Source organism: Miscanthus floridulus, chromosome 7, assembly GCF_019320115.1.
Source record: "Miscanthus floridulus cultivar M001 chromosome 7, ASM1932011v1, whole genome shotgun sequence".
Classification (NCBI taxonomy): domain Eukaryota; kingdom Viridiplantae; phylum Streptophyta; class Magnoliopsida; order Poales; family Poaceae; genus Miscanthus; species Miscanthus floridulus.
This window is the reverse complement of record NC_089586.1, coordinates 6,691,893-6,711,757: the sequence shown is the minus strand read 5'-3', so window position 1 is coordinate 6,711,757 and position 19,865 is coordinate 6,691,893. Positions and strand designations below refer to the sequence as shown.

Sequence of the window (19,865 nt, the reverse complement as noted above, 5' to 3'; positions counted from 1 at the left end):
TGTTTTGGACATTGGACTTTGGAGTCAAAGGCGCAAAGCAGTCTCTCGGCTCGGATGCAGATGCACATTGTACAGCACAGGCCACGGGCAGATGGAATAATGCACAGCTGTAGCACATGCTCCAACAACTCCTCTACGAATTGGGTGCAGATTACAAACATATTTGGACGGACGTTAAAGTTTAGCTAGTTAAAATTTCGTAGCTCAATTGCCAAGCTAAAAGTTTTCTCGGCTAAACCTTAGCTAAGGTGTTTGGATAGACTCAGCTAAACTTTAGCTGGTTTAGGGTCCGATTGGATCCGCTAGCTAAATTTTAGCTGCTAGGGATCCAAATGGCCTAGCTAAAAGACCAACTAAAGTTTAGCTATTTCAACATAGCTAAACTTAGCTAAGTCTAACTTGAGTTTATTAGTTGGAGGATCCAAACATCCCAACTAAAGTTTAGCTAAGAAAATTTTTAGCTGACTAGAGTTTACTTGGAAGAACTTTTAACTGGCTAAACTTTAGTTGAGGGAATCCAAACAGACCCTTAGCTCTTTTAGCCAAGCAGTTTGGATCCCTGGCGGCTAAATTTAGGACGCTAAATTCTAGTTAGCAGATCCAAAGAGGCCCTTGGTCGTGAGGCGTTTTTTGGCTAACTTATTACTTAGACAACATGATCACATTCCATGTCAAGAAAAGATGAATGTTCAGTAGAAGCATAATGCCAAGTGAGGTGAACTCAAGTGAATGAAGGAAGAAAGAATGAACATAATTCTTGTTCGTGTGTAGTGTATGCAGTTGCACAATCCAAGCTGTGCTCTTGTTACTACTACAGTTACAAACCAAAAAAGACAAACCGGCCGAAGTCCAACCAAATTACCAATTTGATTGGAAGTTGAAGCCTTCCTGATTTCCTCTCTTTTTTCTAGCAATAGTACTGTACTTGGTAGGGGCAGCAGCAGCAGCTAGCCTCCTCAATCTCGGCCATCTCATGGCCGACGAGCTGATCCTGCCGGTCGGCAATGGCGAATCCATTTGCTCATTCCTAGGAAGAAGAAGAGGAATTGGAACAGTAACAGGGATCACAGCCAGTCACTGCTGCAGCTTGTCGAGCGCCTGCAGCAGGACCGGCCGGAACCTGGTGAGGTTGACGGCGACGTCCTGCTTCATGACGGTCTGGGCGAGCGCCTGCCACCCCTGCTTGTGGAGCGACATGGGGTCCCTGAACACCGCGTGCTCCCGCGGGTACATGTCTTTCAGGCTCGTCTCCTCCTCCCCGACGTAGTACTCCAGGTACCGGAGCCCCATCCCGGCGACCGGCCGCGCATAGAAGTTGGTGGCCATCCAGTCCATCTTGCCCCACGGCACGATCTGCACCACCACCGCCTCCGTCGGCAGGAACACCACGTTGGCCAGCCCGGCCCCGTGCACGCCCACCAGCACGTCGGCGGCATTCACCTGCGCCGCAAACGCCGGCACGTCCGCGCCGGCCTCCGCCGACGTCACGTTGAACCCCAGCTCGTCCGCCGCCGCCGCCACCTCGTCCAGGTTCAGCAGCCGCCGGGTGCCGGCGCGCGAGATGATCAGCATCCGGGGACGCATGACGGGCTTCTCCCCGAGGACCGCGGGCCGGTCGCGCGGCAGCGCCAGCGCGCCGCGCATGAACCGGCCGAAGTCCACCATCGTCAGGTTGCGCGGGTTCCGGGTCGGGTGCGGCGACAGGATCAGGTCCCGGTCGCGGTACAGCCCCACGAACGCGCCCGCCGGGAAGCAGTGCACGTCGTCGGCGTCCTCGGCGTCGAAGTTGATCACGTCGTGGAGCGACATCTTGCGCAGCAGCGGCGTGTACTTCTGCACCCACCACGGCTTGTAGTTGGTGATCAGCAGCTGCACCTCGCCCTTGAGATGCGCCGTCGTCAGGAACAGCGGGACCATCGCGTCCACCATGTCGTGGAAGAAGTTGTCCGTGTACCCGGCGATCGAGAACACCACCGCCGGCACGGCGTGGTGCTTCGTGCACTTGGGCGCCACCGCGGCCGAGGGGACCGACTTCACCGTCACCTCCGTCACGCCGGGCATTAAAAAGTCGTCCTTGCGGGAGTACGGCCGCAGCCGCTTCTCGCCGCTCTCGTCGAACCCGCCATCGCCCGACGGGTTCACCAGGTACACCGTCTTCTGCTTCGGGCTCACGCGGACGTCGCCGGAAAGCTCGCACACGGTCGGCCGCGCGTACGGGAACCCCTCGTCCACGCCGTTCTCGTCGCACGTCATCTTGCCTTGGCCGCCATTGCCATCGTCCCCTTCTTTCTTATCCTCAGCAGCAGCTGCTTCAGCTAGTAATTGAACACCATTGAAGGAGAGAAGGCGTTAGATCTACGTCTCCATCTACTCGTACCAAAATCTGCAATTAATTTCCAACGCCCAAATTTTGTTTCGCCAACAAGATTTTGGTCAAGTACAGAACTTTATTAAATTTCTGGTTCGTTAGCTGGCTCTGCTTTCCTTTCCTTACATTTAAAGTTGTGCGCGAAAGAAAAAGATTCCTTTTTTTCAATCAATCAAAGAAAAAAAAAGAGAGAATAGCATACATGGTTTGTTGGTGGGCTCGGCCGCCGCATTGTCGCCGTCGTCCTTCCTGGTGGGCAAGCCGGGCTCGTCGGACCCCGCCATGTCCTTCCTGGTGACGGCAGCTTCCGGCAAGCCGGGCTCCTCGGAGCCCGCCGGCACCTCACGCGGATCGACGGGATCCGCGCTGTCGCCGCCGCCGCCGAGCGTCTCTTGCGGCGGGATGGTCTCGGTCTCCGGCACGGACGGCTTGGACGAGGTCGGCGGCGCGTTCTGCAGCAGCGCGGACGTGTTGGCCGTGCTGGCTGAGAAGAGAGGAAGGCAGCTCCGGTTAGATTCGTGAGGAGGAGGGGAGGGGGAACAGAGGAATCGAATCGAAGCTAGTGAAACGCGCACGCACCGAAGACGGGGGAGTAGATTGCGAAGAGCTTGGCGAGGGAGACGTAGGTGAGGAGCGCGAGGCAGCAGCCGGCGACGAGGCCGACGCCCAGCTTCTTGGGCTCGATCTTGGACGTGAGGCTCCGCATGAGGCGCGGGGGCAGCCGCCGCTCGGGGCCGCCGCCCGGCAGCTTGGACGGCCGCGAGTACGCCGTGGACGTCATGTCGGGCGGGCCCTGCGCTGCGGCCTGCGGCAGCACAGCTCAGCACCGGAGGACTGGAGCAGGGGGGCTATCAGAGGAAGGGGAAGGGGAGCGACCGCGCGGAGGAAGAGCAAGATGGGGAGGATCGCTAATGCCCAAGCATTTGTATGTGGGCAGGAAAAGGAAGAAGCTGGTGGGAGAGGGAGCGCGATTAATTTTGATGGTGTGTTGGAGCTTACTGGATGGATTCGAGGTGCCGAGGTGGTGGCCTGGTGGTGTTTGGAGATGGAGGGTAGGAGAGGCAACGGCTCCAGGCTTTGACGATCTGGGACTGCAACCTGGACTGCCCACCTACGTGCTAATTTCTTCTTGCTTGCTTCCTTTCTCACTACTCAACAAAAGATAGATCTTTTTATTTGTTTCCATACATGTGCCCACCTAATTTTCTTCTTTCTTAAGAGTGTGTTACATGTGGCCGTTTATTGGCTATTGGTTTTGGGCTTTGGGCTCCAATTCATTCATCTTTTGTTTAAATTTTAATAGTGGGTTTGGTGGTGAAACGGACAGTGTAGTAGCTGCTTGATCTGGGATCCAATCCAACTAACGCAAGCTGTAATAAAATAAAAAAAATGGAAAATTTTTAGACCTTACTAGTAGTTGGGAGGAGAGGGGATTGGCGTGGATCGTTTGGATGCGCATGTATTTATCTCAATCTATATGTGTTGAAGTGTATTGAAGTAGAATTAAACTAAGTTTTATTTCATTCCATTCCAACACACATGTGGATTGAAGTGAAAACACATGCATTCAAACAAGATCTTAGTTGGGTACCTTGTCATACTTGTAAACACAGTTCCATGGGCCACTCCATTTTTCCATTTGTAACCGAGTATTCTACTGCCGGTCTATACTGGGTACCATACAGCAATTTTTGTAACTTTATCCATAATCATTCTAAGAATGCAGAGTTTTGTTTAGGGTAATATATGATTCATAACTTCATAAAATTGCACGTCAAGTACAGGGTTACTTGTTTTTTGACAGGTAATGGTAGGATCGAAATGACCCGTGTTGAACAGAGTCAATCGGTACATGGCCTGTTCCGATGTGCTATTCAGCTGGCTTTAATTCGTACAAATCAGTCATAAAATGATATTTTTCTCTTACAACAAACCAGCCGTATAAATCAGCAGAAGCTGATTTAATACCAGTCGAACAGAGTCTGAGCCATTTCTGTACCATCTTAACCTATGAGATATACCAACCATTTTTTTCGGTTTCGAAACGAGATTGATATCTTGGTACATTTGCCGACGATTTGGGTTAAATTAGTTATACTAGGAAAGGAAACTATTCGTGAATCAGCATTGGCATAGGATTGCTGCACCAAATGTTAAATTCTACTGCATCCTAGACTGGCCTCGAAGCCTATTTTAGCGTTTGTTTATCTTGGCTTATCATCCAGCCAATAGTATTTTTCTTTCACACTAAACCAGCCAACAGTACTTCAGCTAGCAGCTTATAAGCCAATCCAGTCGAAACGAACAGGCTGTTGGTTGAGCCGCTAGGCACTGAAAACCCAAACTAAAAAAAATTATTGTGAGAAAAAAAAATACTGTACAATGTACAATGGCTATGAGCTAGGATGGTAAGTTCGAGCGAACAGGGTTGCCTGCAAGGGAGCGGCTTCTTAATTTCGTTTTTTGTCGTCAGGCGGATAAGATCAATGACTGACAAGCCACCGATCAAACACACTAATACTGTCTTACGAAAATCATATGCTATTATGCTAAGGCAACGCGTTACTACAACGACCATGTTTCCTAGCAAGAAACAAAATTATCATACTTTGGAATACTTGAATGACCAATTCAGCGCGTGTTTAGTTCCACCTCAAAATTCCAAAAAGTACTACAGTACCTATCACATCGAATGTTTGCGGTCCGTGCATGGAGCATTAAATGTAGAAAAAAAAACTAATTGCACAGTTTGGTGGGAAATTGCGAGACAAATGTTTTGAGTCTAATTAGTCCATATTTGAACACTAATTACCAAATAAAAATGAAAGTGCTATAGTAGCCGAAAATTCCAACTTCCTGAAACTAAACACGCTCTCAATCATGTAACACAGTCTTGACAAAACATTGCAGTGAGCTCAGCTAGCTTAATAGTGGAAACTGCATATCTCTCTCTCAATGCTTAGACAATAGAGAAACATTTCTATCTTAGGGCTAGTTTGGATGTCAAAATTTTTGGCAAAATGTTACTGTAGTGTTTTTGTTGTTATTTGGCAATTAGTGTCCAATCATAATCTAATTAGGCTTAAAAGATTCGTCTCGTGAATTTCGTCTAAACTGTGTAATTAGTTTTATTTTTTATTTATATTTAATGTTTCATGCATGCGTCCAAAAATTCGATGTGATAGGAAATCTTAAAAAATTTAGGCGTTCTAGGGTGCAACTAAACAGGGCCTAAATAGTGCAAAGCTGCGACACACACTGACACGCGACGCCATGCAAATGCAGTGCTTGTATAGTTTCTAAAACGTTTTTCAAAAAATGCTATAGTAGCTATCACATCGAATCTTACTATATGTATATGGAGTATTAAATGTAGACAAAAAAAAACTAATTGCACTGTTTGGTTGAAAATTACGAGACGAACGTTTTAAGCCTAATTAGTCTATAATTAAACACTAATTGTCAAATAAAAACGAAAGCACTACCATAGCCAAATTCCCAAAATTCGCGAACTAAACACCGCCGCACTTTGTTTATCGGTTTCTAATTTGTGTAGTAGCCTGCCTCCACTCTGCTGCAGATAGCCAATCTAAAAAAAATGAATCAGCAAGGGCATGGATGAGCTGTCGTTCTAGAGATGGGCTCCGATGCTTGCACGCTACGCTTGCTCTGCTCTTACATACGAGCCAGCCCGTGCTTAATTGTTCCCTATAAACGCCTGACTGGCTGCAAAACAATCCAACGCAACACCGTCAAAGCTGTAAATAAAGGAAGATATAGTAGTCCGGTGTATAGATATACTACCATTTTTATAGTCTATAAGTCAATGCATGCCGAACTTGGAAAAAAATGTTGAATCAGCCTGTTCGCTTATACTGAAACTTAGTTTATACTGATACTTATGCTAAAATATTATGAAAGAAAAACATTATTCGTTCGCTGAAAAATACTGTTGAAATGTTGTGAGAGAAAAACACACTATGTTTGAAAAGCTACAACTTAATTGCTCAGTGGCATACCTCACAAAATGCTTTTGTGCAGATGTTGTGGACACCAAATACAGCTAATCTAGGGAAAAAGTCTAGATAACCCATGACCTTTATGCTTCTGTCTACTTCACTCCCTGAACTATAAAATCATGTATTTAGCATCTTAATTTTTTTCAAACCAGACATTTAACTCCCTATAGTGGTTTTGGCTTCTGGTTTTGTCGACGCGGCAGTCCAAACCGGCTCACATTGACATGTTAGCGCTTGGGCCCACACGTCATACAAAGGGGAGCATGAGCCCGGGGCACACACTCCTCGTCGCCGGCAACAAGAAGCCCGCTAATACGGTTGCTCCCACGCTGCGCGCGCGATAGGCTGCCGCTGTCGCCGCCGCCGCGGGGGCTCCTGCTGTTGGGCCAACTGCACCTCCTGGGCGCGCTGCCGCACCGAGCGCTGGCGTCCCTCAGAGACGCCGTAGGTGCCGCCGATCTCCTGCAGCGACCTGCACCGGCCGTCCTCCAGCCCGTGCCGTAGCCTCAGCACGTGGCCTTCCCGCGCGGGCAGCCTGCCCAGCACCAGCAGCAGCCGCTCCCTCAGCTGGACTCAGGAGACGTCGCCGACTCGTTCGGTATCACCTCGGCGAACTTGCGTGCTGTCCGATCCCGATCTCCGAGTAAAGTCAGACGGCCCTGCGAGAGCACTTGCGGCGGCGACCTCTGAGTCCGATGGGTTCCTATGCCCTGGCTGTACCGGATCCTGCGCCGTGCCTCCTTCACCTTGCGCATGATGCTATCCATTCTCGCCTGCACTTCATGCATGCACTTGAATTCTTTCTTTCTTTCTCTCTCTTTTTTTCTTTGATGAAGGAAAGACGCATTACAGAGACAGAGAGATCGAGGCATACGTACAGGCAGCAGAGTGACTCCTGAATTTTCAGCTAGGACTAGGAGTCCCTTTCCTGATGCAGTACTCGACGTACGTGGAGCAGGCATGAGCACCAGCAATGGTGGCGTGCCGTTGGTGGTGACGACGACGGGCGGCGCACCACCGCATCCCAAAGAACGCAGCTGGACAAGCCACAAGAATCCTGCCCGACGACGCCTCCGCCAGTCCGCCGCCATACGCGCTCTCCGCCAGCGGCTGCGGCTCCTGCTGACGACGGCGCTCGGTCCGCGGCGGTGTGAGCGGGGAAGAGCTGGAGGACGAGTTCGAGCGGGTCGTCAGGGACTCGGGGCAGCAGCAGCACAGCCCGCCGCCGGGGAAGCAGGCACCCGTCCGTCGCAGTCCGGTAGGTCGCCGGGGACATCGCGGAGCGAGCCGTGAGTTTGTTGCGTGCGCATGCGGTGCGGCGGCGGCAGGGGCAGGGCGGACCAGGCCCAGAAGCATCGGCTGCCTGCCTAATCTAGCGTACGTCTCCTCGCGCTGCTCGCCTGGTTCATTCTCAAACCGAGCGGCGCATTGAGCGGACGGGTGCAGCTGGGCCCCATAGCCAGCGTGTCTTTTGCTGCAAACACTCTTGGGGGTTAATTAAACGGTTTGGAAAACTTTAATGTGCTCGTTAGATGGTTTCAAAGTTGAGTAGCCGCTTAACCAAAGTTGAGGAGGCTATGTAGACTTTTTCCACTAATCTAGTCCCTACTAGAAGAACGTGATGCTACCAGGGCAAGGTGCAATGCAGTTATGCATATCTCTCATCTTTGTACTAGCCTGTTTTTCTTTTTTTTTTATCTAAACTGCTCAAAGATAATATAATAACTGTGCTTTGGCTTTCAAGAAGCCCTTTCAATGAATTCAGGTGGACATTGTCCTGGCACATAACTGAAAGGTATATGCCTTCCCCGTTAATCCTCAAAAGACAGAAAAAGGAGAATATATACTATCTTTAACAGTAGCTGAAAGAGTACCAGTGTTGGACATTGCCCTGGCTGGCTGGCACATAATTAAGCAGCAAAAAATTCGGTGAGTGCTCGACAAAATGCGCAGACTAGTGAGGTTTCGATCAACAATTTAGCAGTGTACGTGACCTCTAATCTAAATATCCAAAATGTAGCTCATGTCATAGGCCCAATACATTTTTTCAGGTACAAAGCCCATACAACATCTTAGCGTGGTTATCTTGTCACAGGCCCGACAAATATTTTGCTGTGATCCGACTGGCTCAGGCATAAAGCCCATCCAAACACAGCCTTGAGGCTTCCTTTTATAGTCTAGGCACAGAATCAACAAAAAAAAATTATTTGCAATTAGGTTTGGGGTGCGCCAGCTCAGTCAGTAGTGCAACGCCTCAGTGACGAGGCAAGCCACTATGGTGAGTCCTCCCCCACACAAAATAAATTTAATATCAAAGTGGACACATGGTCAAGGTATCAGATATCATTAAACTGATAAGAGCACACAAGACAGCCCCCGCTGCTGTGCGCCTGTGCCTGTGTGTGCTGCTGCCTCCAACCAAACCAACGGACGCTTTCCGTCCTTCATTCACACGCACGCACGCACTGTGTACCTTGTGACCCTGCAGCAAGCTCCCTCATCATCGCATCATGCATATGCATGGCATGGGCTGGGGATATGCAGTGCTAGGTGGTGCTCTGAAGCCGTCGTGGATGACTTGGCCTCAACTGTTGTGTGATGCAAGAACAGTCCGGCAAGTGTATAGTTGGTCTCTCCAATGCTGATTATACTTTATCTTCTACAGGAACGCGACAATTTTCGTATTACACTGCTATATGGGGACGATGCATGCGAGTGGACAGTTTTCATGGTCGTAGCTTGGCTTTTTTTTTTCTTTCCTTTCTTTCTCAAGGCACATATTTCGTCACACGAGTGTAGGCTCGTCAATTTAATTTCCTGTAAATTTTGGAGGAAATTCCCGTGCAGTCGCCGTGCACTGCCAAATGCCCTTAAATCTCTCTTCTGCCATGCCGCCAGCAAATAGGTATCGGAGCGGCCACCGGCAGCCGCAGCAGGCGCGGGCATGATCTGCCATGCCAGCAATGGAGACGGACTCCACCTCCATGACGACGCCTCTCTTCCTCGTATGTAAAGCTGCTATCGCCATCACCCTCATCTCCCTCACTGCATGGCCCTCCTCGCCCACACCCGCAGCCGCAAGAACCCTAAGGCTGGCGCCACGGGCCGACTCCCGCACGGCCTGCCGGCGCTCCATCTTCGACTTGGCCCTAGTGCTGTGCGACCTGCACATGCACTACGGCCACCTACATCATCTTGCTCTGCCTCGCCCGCACCATTGTCTTCGTTGCCGACCAACACCTTCGCCGACCTCACGCCGTAGGTTTACTCGAGCAACCTCTTCACCGCCGGCGGCCGCAACGTCGGCACCTCACTCTACGGCGCCTATTGGTGCCTCGTGCGCCGCAGCCTCGCTTGTGGGCCTCGTGCACTGCAGTAGGCGCACGAGGTGTATGGGGTGGGTGCATTGCAGGAGAGATAATAGTATATTGTCTTGCAGTGCACACGTCTCCATACACATCCAATGAATATGGAGGGGGCACATGTCCCTGAGGGTAAAAAAAACTACGATACCGTTCGTTTGGAGGAATCTTGATGAATCTGAAGGAATTTATGAGACTGTCCTTTTTCAGCCGGCTACCGTGCTTTATTTTTTTTTTGGTTCAGCCGAAGACAGCCTACGTCGCTGCAGCACCAGTGCTCCTGTCCCTCACCACCTTCCTCGTCATCACCTTTTTCCCTGTGCTCACCAAGTGCCTCTTCCGCAGCCAGTGGGAGGCCAACATCGCGATGCGGTGGTGTTCCACGCCATTGCCACGCGCAGGAACAACGGCGACGCCGGCCCACCCAGTACCTCGGCAGCGCTATTAACAAAATATTATATTCTACACCACACACGGCATATTAACAGCTAGGTGGTATTTTTGTGTGTGTATATATATATATATATATATATATATATATATATATATATATATATATATATATATATATATATATATATATATATATATATATATATATATACACACACACGGCAGCGCTATTCTACACCCTAGGTGTAGAATATTATATTCTACATCATGAGCCAAAACTGACCTGAAAAAATACTGAGTACTACCGAACCGTGTTCAGTATCAGTCAGTACTACACCTAGTACCTCGAAAATACTAAATAATACTAAAACGCGACTATTGAATAGTAATAAATTTTGTTCAGTATAACAGCTTGGTGTAGAATAGTATTCTACACTAGAATAGCGCTGCCGTGTATATAGGGGTGTAGAATAGCATATATATATATATATATATATATATATATAATGATACTGATTTGGTATGTAAATATTTGCACTCAATTTGGTCAAACTTAGAAGTGTGTGACTTAAGAAAACTCTAGAAATTAATTTATTCAGATACTCTGAACGAATAATAGTCATAATGTGACAAATTATACCACTCCCACACAGCTATTGCTCAAACATGCAACCAAGCACAATAGAAACTTCTCTTTAATGAAATAAAATAAAATCACACCACCACAGAAGTTTCTCGATAGGACTAGGATTTCTTTTGACTCTGCTATGAAGAATGATGGAGTTGACTAATTTTTCCAGTGCATACATACATGTACTATAATTTTAATAAAGTCTCTAAGTCAATGCATTCCGAACCTAGAGATATTCTTGAATATCTGTTTAGGAAAATCAGACTTGGCATACCTGCAGGTGCGGCAGACACCAAATACAGCTAATCTAGTCCGTAGAAGAACGCGATGTTACCAGGGCCAAAGCCTTAGGTACAAAAGCCCATAAAAATGCTTAGCCTGGTTTCCATGTCACAGGCCCAACAAATACTCTATTGTGATTCGGCTAAGGCGTCTATTGTGATTCGGCTAAGGCGCAGGCAGAAAGCCTAGCCTTGTAGGTTGAGGCTTCCTCGTATTTATCTAAGCACAAAATTATTATTATATTATTTATTATTATTTTTTTGTGTTATAAAAAACAAAATTTTATTTTATTTGCTATTTGGTTATGGTGCGCCAGGTCGGACAATAGTGCAACACCCAAGCGACAGTTGAGGACTAAAGTGGCAAGCCACTATAGTAAGCCCTCTCAAAAAAAAATTAATAACGAAGTGGACACATGATCCACATATCAGATATTAAATTAAACTGATAAGAACATATACTACACTTGATTCTTAGCCAAAAGGTCGAGAAAAGGTACGAGATGCGAAGAGGCAGTGGGTCTCATTTTGTACCCTTGCTTCGGCTGTGCTCGCTCAAAGCTGCCCAGGCGGGACTAACAGAAGCTTAAGCATGGCTTATCTGCTACTCCCTATGTCCTTAAATGTTTAACTTTGACTCGATTTTTATAGAAAATGCGTGCAACATTTCTATCTTCAAATAAATTTATTAAAAACTAGATTCAAATATCTATCCAATGATACCAATTATGTATCATAAATATTAATAATTTTTTTAATATATATTTAGTCAAAGTTGTTTCTCTGGAAACGAAAACGACAGACATTTAGGGACGGAGGGAGTATGTGTTTGGCTTATTGGATCGTTTGGGCTTGTAATTAACACCCCACATGTCAGTTGTGGCCCGAGGCCCATTACTGGGCCTTCTTCAGCGGAGCCCATTACTAGCCCGTAGCACATTACTCTCCTTTCTGCCGTAGCAACTAACTTTCATGCATTGCTAAAAAAAAACAAAAAAAACAAAAAACTAGCATTCATGCAGAGTCCCATCATGAGAACATATCACAGGTGATTCTCTTTGTTACCAAGCTGAAAATCAAGATACGATAGTCATGATGACTATACTACTGCTACACAACTATTGCACAAACATACAACCAAGCACCACAAAAGACTTATATTTTTTTTTAAAAAAAATCACACCACAGAAACTTCACTCATGAAGCACAGCAGCAGGAAGTCTCTATAGGACTAGAATTTCTTTTGACCGTGTTCTATGAAGATGAAGTTGACAACTTCTTCCAATGTGTGCATGCCAAACTTGAAAAAAAAAAACCTCACAGTGTAGTAATTGCACACAATGGCATTAAGCTGTGACTAGTGAAACCTCACAAAATGCCTGTGCAGATGCTGTAGATACCAAATACTGATTAGGGAAACCTCACAAAACCGATCCAAATGTGTCTAGGCACAAAATTTTTTATTGCGACTTGGTTGGGGTGTGCCAGCTCTGGCAGTAGTGCAATGCCTGAGCGACACTTGAGGACTCTAGTGGCAAGCCACTATGGTGAGCCATCTCCCACAAAAAATAAATTTAATATCGAGGTGAACACATGGCCCACATATCAAATATTAAACTGATAAGAACCTGGTTGAACATGTCTGACAGAGTAATAACCTCGAAAAGAACTAGACACTTCGGTTCTGTTTTTGCCTTCCATATCTGATCCCACGGCCCACGGGACACGGGTGATCTTAAGTACAACAACAACATAGCCTTTCAGTCCAAGCAAGTTGGGTAGGCAAGTTATTATATGCTGATGATTTTCAAGTGTCTGGTTCTGTTGCCAGGTGAACCGGCTGTCTAACTTCTGCATCTGTTTGACTACTGCCCATTTTCAGAGAGTGAACACGGACATGTGATGAGTCGCTATGAATGACAACAGAGATTGAACTAGTTGAAATCTAACTGATCTCAATGTTTTGATTGGTCAGAGACGGCCCTTCCATCTTCCATCTTATTCCAACGAGGCTGCCCAATTTGAATGAAGTGTCAGTCAGTCAGTCCAGGAACTTACCGGCAAGGGAAACTGCAACATTGGTTCGGTTATTTTCTCGGTACCGCGTACAGAGTCAAGGTCCAAAACATGACAGTGAATCTTGTTAATAACTGTTTTGAATATTTGATTGATCTTAGGCCACTAGCATCCCCCAAAATGTGGTAGAATTTGCACAAAGTTTGAAGCATGGTTGGCAATGACGAAGTTTATGGCTTTTTTTTTCTTTTTCTTTGAACGAACTGACACTTATAGTGGAGTATCTTCCTATTAATATAGTATCAAAAATTACAAACAGACAACCCTGGGAGGTTAAAAGAAAGGAACAAAAACAACATCAACATCAGTTTTTGGCCATTTTCAGAATTCAGCTCCCACGCCAGGCTTTCCCTTCCACAGACCGTCTTCCTTTCTTGTCAAGAATTATTTTTCTTAAAATAAAAATCCTATAACGTCATTTTTGTTAAGATTAAATAAATTGTGATCAATTAGTTAATCCCATAATGATGGTTCACTGTAGAGACAACTTTAGATCCCGTAGAGACACCTTTTGGCCAACAGGCAACTGCCCATTGAGCTTGTATAAATATTTGTACACTGTTCAACAATCTAGACAGACAGTCATTTTCATCCATCGACACTTTTCTTCTAACACGGATGAGTAGGATCCGCCGTGTTAGAAGTAAGGGCCTCGGCCCGAGCCCGCCATGAGAGGAGGCGGAGGAGGAAGAAGAGGCACATGACGACAAGAGGCATCAGCAGGAGCAGTAGAGGTGTCAGCAGCGGCGACGGCGATGGCGCATGGCGGCGACGACAGACGGCGGCGGCGGTTGGAGGTTGGGCGGTTAGGGTTTGGAAAACCCTAACCTCCACCCTTTATAGTCCACGGCGGCGGCCGCGCTCACGGGCTAGATCGGCGGCCCAGGCCTAGGTTTCGGCCTGGCCGACCGCGCCCGCGCCAGCTGGTGGGCCGGTCACTTGCGGCTGGGCCGCGCGCGCGCCCCCCCTGCTGGGCTGGCTGCTGCTCTAGGCCGATTTCCGCCTCTGTTGGCCTAAAAAAATATAGTTTCTTTGTTATTTTCTTTTTTAGCAGTAGTACATCTAATTAGCCTATGCTTTAGCTAATTTAATTCCTTGTAGAACATCAGTTTATTTGTATTGTTTGATGTTGCTCTGTACCTGCTATATATATTATCATTGTATATAAATGTGGTTTGATCTTATTATATTACAATGCAGTATGTGATTCTATTATATTTTGGCGTATGTTGGCGCACCTAAAACCCCTGTTTCGCACCAACATATATGTTGCATTTGTAATTTTATAATAGAATTGGATATGTTGGTGCCCCCAAACCTCTTTTGCACCAAATACATGTTAAATTAGCAAGTGACTTAGATGCAATTTAACAAAGTTATCCACATAATTAGAAAACTTTAATTATTGTAGGTTTAGAATTGCAATATATATCTTGATTATTTTGGTTAATTAACACAAGGTAATGGAGTCTATGGCATTGGCTACGTTTAATTCCTCGTGAATTATTCTGCCTAGAGACCGTGCCATAGCAGTGTTTAAATCACCCGTTACTAAGAAGTCTACATCATGTTTCCTCTGAGACTTGATGATTACCTACATTGTATTTTTACCCAAAATAATTGTTTTGAATTGTTATAAATAGTCTACATCCACGCGATGATTATCATTTTCATCATATTATTTTGCTATTACACAAGATGGTAGAGACCTAAGCAATGGTTGCGTTTAATTCACTTGTGAATTATCCTGTCCAAAGACCGTGCTTAGGCAACAATATATTTGTCTACCATAAAGATCTACTCTTTGTCTTTGACTTAGAGACTATCTGTCTTGTGTATATAAAAAATTTATGATGATTTGTTGTATGATCTACACAATTTTGTGATTACCTACAACACTCAAAAACTATGATAAGATATAAACTTTAAAAATATTGCATTTAGTATTATAACGTTACCATGTTGATTTTAATTTACCATACGGTAAATTAATTAAACCATGGTTGTTCACGTAGGATCACGGCCACTAAGGCGTTCGAGGAACTCACGTTAAATGGCAGCAATTATCCTACATGGGCTTCTGATATCAAGATAGCGCTCGCATCTCGTAGTCTTTTGGCTACAATTCAGGAACCCTAAACTAGGGTTGTCCTGCAAGATAAGCATGCCTATACTGCTTTGGCTTTGCTACGGTTTTATATTTATAAGGACCTTAAATCTGAATACCTTATGATCGAAAATCCTCGCGAATTATGGGTCACTCTTAAAGAACGATATGAGCAGCAAAAAGAACTTATTTGACCTGAGGCCAATCATGAATGGAGTCATTTACGTCTATAAGATTTCAAATCTGTGGCAGACTATAATCACGATGTTCATAGGATCTGTTCTAAGTTGAAGTTTTGTGAGAAAGAGCCAACGGATGCAAACAAGATAGAGAAAACACTCTCCACTATGCTTTCGTCTGATATAGTATTGCAACAGCAATACAGGGCTCATAATTACCAGCTTTATTCCCAGCTTATTCATATATTGACTCAGGCAGAAAAAACATGATGAACTTCTTCTGAAGAATCATCATAAGCGCCCTGTTGGTTTGGCGCCTCTGCCTGAGGTTCACAACGTACAGAAAAATAATAGGAATAAGTTCAATGGATCTTTTCCAAAGAACAAAACTGGTAAACGCAAACACAATAGGAGACAAAGGCCTAATTCAAACAAGAGTAAGAGGGACAATGCGAAATCCAAAATCACAATAAGTGTCATAGATGTGGAGATTTTTCGCATTTTGGCAAGAATTACCGTGCACCTAAGCATCTGGTTGCTTTGTACCAAAAGTCCTTAAAAGAGGTCAAGCCAGCACGAGACACAAGATATGAGGCACACTTCAATCTTGCATCTGAGGCTGTCCCGAAAGAGGGTTGTTCCAATCAGACCCGTAAAGAACAAGTGAACAACAATTCTCTTAACATTGAAGAGAACCTTCCATCGACGGACAACATGCTCCTAAACTTTGATATCTCACTTGATAAATATTGTAATAATTTAAATCATACAAACATATAGTTGTTTCGGGTTGTATTATTTAGTATGCTTGAGAGTTGTACAAACTTCTTTATATTGTTGTTAAGTTATACCAACTCATAGATATTGTAATATCATACTATTGTACTTGATATTCAATATATTGTATGTATAATTCTATATGTTACATTTGAGTATTTTAATTACATTTGTTTTACATATAGATGTCCGTTGATCTCAATCCAAAGGAGGAAGAATTATGCCTTGTGGATTCATGAACCACAAACTCTATACTTAGAGAGATGAAATATTTTCAGACTCTTAAGAAAAGAGAAGAAAATATTATGATCATTGCTGATCGTGATGCGTTAATAGTTGGCTGAGGAAGAGCCACTATTACTCTCCCTATGGGTACACAAATTACGATGGAGGATCCATTGCTGTATCTCGACTTGACTCGTATCCTTCTAAGTTTTAGAGACGTCCGTAAGAATGATTTCTATGTGGAAACACATATGGATAATAAAGAGGAATTCCTTCTCTTTACCAAACTTACTAGATATGAAAAACAAATCTGTGAAAAGATTTCTTCACTCCAAACTGGATTGTACTTTACATACATAAAGCCCATAGAACATGTTGCTTATAAGATAATTTTCCCAGATGTCGATACATTCTGAAACTGGCATGATCGACTTGGGCACCCTGGAATAGGGATGATGAATAAAATTGTCGGCAATTCTATTGGTCATGATATGGACAACAACAACAACAACAACAACAAAGCCTTTAAGTCCCAAACAAGTTAGGGTAGGCTAGAGTTGAAACCCAGCAGAAGCAATCAAGGTTCAGGCACGTGAATAGCTGTCTTCCAAGCACTCCTATCTAAGGCTAAGTCTTTGGGTATATTCCATCCTTTCAAGTCTCCTTTTATTGCCTATACCTAAGTCAACTTCGGTCTTCCTCTGCCTCTCTTCACGTTACTATCTTGGCTTAGGATTCTACTACGCACCGGTGCCTCTAGAGGTCTCCGTTGCACATGTCCAAACTATCTCAACCGGTGTTGGACAAGCTTTTCTTCAATTGGTGCTACCCCTAATCTATCACGTATATCATCGTTCCAAACTCGATCCCTTCTTGTGTGGCCGCAAATCCAACGCAACATACGCATTTTCGCGACACTTAGCTGTTGAACATGTCGTCTTTTCATAGGCCAACATTCTACACCATACAACATAGCAGGTCTAATCGCCGTCCTATAAAACTTGCCTTTTAGCTTCTGTGGTACCCTTTTGTCACATAGGACACCAGATGCTTGCCACCACTTCATCCACCCTGCTTTGATTCTATGGCTAACATCTTCATCAATATCCCCGTCTCTCTGTAGCATTGAACCTAAATATCGAAAGGTATCCTTCCTAGGCACTACTTGACCTTCCAAACTAATATCTTCCTCCTCCCGAGTAGTAGTGCCGAAGTCACATCTCATATACTCAGTTTTAGTTCTACTGAGTCTAAAACCTTTGGACTCCAAAGTCTCCCGCCATAACTCTAGTTTCTGATTCACTCTTGTCCGGCTTTCATCAACTAGCACTACATCAACCACGAAAAGCATATACCAAGGGATGTCCCCTTATATGTCCCTTGTGACCTCATCCATCACTAAGGCAAACAAATAAGGGCTCCAAGCTGACCCTTGATGTAGTCCTATCCTAATCGGAAAGTCATCCGTGCCTCCATCACTTGTTCGAACTCTAGTCACAACATTCTTGTACATGTCCTTAATGAGCCCGACATACTTCGCTGGGACTTTATGTTTGTCCAAAGCCCACCACATAACATTCCTTGGTATTTTATCATAAGCCTTCTCCAAGTCAATAAAAAACCATGTGTAGGTCCTTCTTCTTCTCCCTATACCGCTCCCTAACTTGTCTTATTAAGAAAATAGCTTCCATGGTTGACCTTCCGGGCATGAAACCAAATTGGTTCATAGAGACCCACGTTATCGCTCTCAAGCGATGCTCGATAACTCTCTCCCATAGCTTCATAGTATGGCTCATCAACTTAATTCCCCGGTAATTAGTACAACTTTGAATATCCCCTTTATTCTTGTAGATCGGTACCAATATACTTCTCCTCCACTCATCAGGCATCTTGTTCGATCGAAAAATATGGTTGAACAGCTTGGTTAGCCATACTATAGCTATGTCCCCGAGGCATCTCCAAACCTCGATTGGGATACCATCCGGTCCCATCGCCTTACCTCCTTTCATCCTTTTCAACGCCTCTCTGACCTCAGATTCTTGGATTCTCCGCACAAAACGCCTATTGGTGTCATTAAAAGAGTCATCCAACTGAAAGGTTGTGTCCATATTCTCACCATTGAACAATTTGTCAAAATACTCTTGCCATCGATGTCGGATCTCATCCTCCTTCACCAAGAGATGCTCCCTTTCATCCTTAATGCACTTAACTTGGTTGAAGTCCCTTGTCTTTCTCTCACGAACCCTAGCCATCCTATAAATATCCTTCTCTCCTTCCTTCGTACTCAAATGTTGGTAAAGATCCTCGTACGCTCTACCCTTTGCTACACTTACAGCTCGCTTTGCAGTCTTCTTTGCCACCTTGTACTTCTCTATGTTGTCCACACTCCTGTCATGGTACAAAATGCAAAAATTTCCCCAAATAAAGATTTTTGTTGCACTGCTTGTGCAACCGAAAAATTAATTTTAAGACCATCATATCTTCAAATTAGAGCTGAACCACTCAAATTCCTTGAAATAATTCAAGGAGATATTTGTGGTCCGATCCAACCATTGTGGGGGCCGTTCAGGTACTTCATGGTATTGATAGACGCATCTACTAGATGGCCTCACATGTCTCTTTTATTGACACACAACCATGCTTTTGCTAAAATAATGCCTAACTTATTAAGTTGAACGCACATTATCCTGAACATCGGATTCAATCTATCCGAATAGACAATGCTGCTGAATTCTCGTGCCATGCTTTTAATGATTATTGCATGGCATTGGGAATTCAGGTTCAGCATTCTATTCCATATGTACATACTGAAAATGGTTTGGCTGAATCGTTGATTAAAAGAATCAAGCTCACTGCAAGACCTTTGTTGATGAATTGTAAATTGCCTACGTCGTGTTGGGGTCATGCAGTTCTGCACACTGCCGACCTGATCCAACTACGACCAACTGTATATCACGAAACATCCCATTTGCAGTTAGTACGTGAGAATCCTCCGAGTTTTTTCCATTTGCGTAAGTTTGGGTGCGCAGTGTACGTACCCATCTCACCACCTCAGCGGACATCGATGGGTCCTCACAAGAAACTGGGGATCTATGTGGGATATTCATCTTCGTCGATCATTAAGTACTTAGAACCTCTAACAGGGGATCTATTTACAGCCTGGTTCGCTAATTGTATTTTTTAATAAGGATCATTTTTCGACATTAGGGGGAGAACTATACCAAAAGGAATGCCAAGAAATTAATTAGAATGTAGAAGGCATTCCATTTTTCTGATCCACGTACTACAGAAACTGAACTACAAATTCAAAGAATTATTGATTTGCAAAATATTACAAATAATCTGCTAGACGCTTTCTCTGATTATAAAGGTGTTACAAAGTCTCTCCATCCTGCAAGGAATGTGCCTGAAGAGTGGAGGTATCTAATAAAACCACTTACCCCCAAA

The 19,865-nt window shown here is 44.9% G+C and overlaps 1 protein-coding gene, 1 non-coding gene and 1 pseudogene across 3 annotated transcripts; all 3 read right to left on the bottom strand.

Moving 5' to 3' along the window:
• Positions 1 to 701: 701 nt before the first annotated feature.
• On the bottom strand, positions 702 to 3,461 carry LOC136462432 (beta-1,2-xylosyltransferease XAX1-like). 2 transcript variants are annotated; one of them, XM_066461535.1, is made up of 3 exons: positions 2,948 to 3,461; positions 2,571 to 2,852; positions 702 to 2,306 (listed from the first exon to the last, which is right to left on the bottom strand). In XM_066461535.1, the coding sequence occupies exons 1-3, from the start codon at positions 3,147 to 3,149 to the stop codon at positions 1,075 to 1,077; spliced, it is 1,716 nt and encodes a 571-aa protein (XP_066317632.1). In that variant the 5' UTR covers positions 3,150 to 3,461; the 3' UTR covers positions 702 to 1,074. The 2 variants fall into 2 exon arrangements, with proteins under 2 accessions (XP_066317632.1, XP_066317631.1); XM_066461534.1 differs by having other exon boundaries at positions 702 to 2,315; positions 2,948 to 3,460.
• A 7,896-nt stretch (positions 3,462 to 11,357) lies between these two features.
• LOC136468230 (U2 spliceosomal RNA) lies at positions 11,358 to 11,552 on the bottom strand. Its single transcript, XR_010761762.1, has one exon. It is a non-coding gene; the product is annotated as a U2 spliceosomal RNA (small nuclear RNA).
• Positions 11,553 to 12,528: 976 nt separating this feature from the next.
• LOC136468253 (U2 spliceosomal RNA) lies at positions 12,529 to 12,709 on the bottom strand (annotated as a pseudogene).
• Positions 12,710 to 19,865: the final 7,156 nt, after the last annotated feature.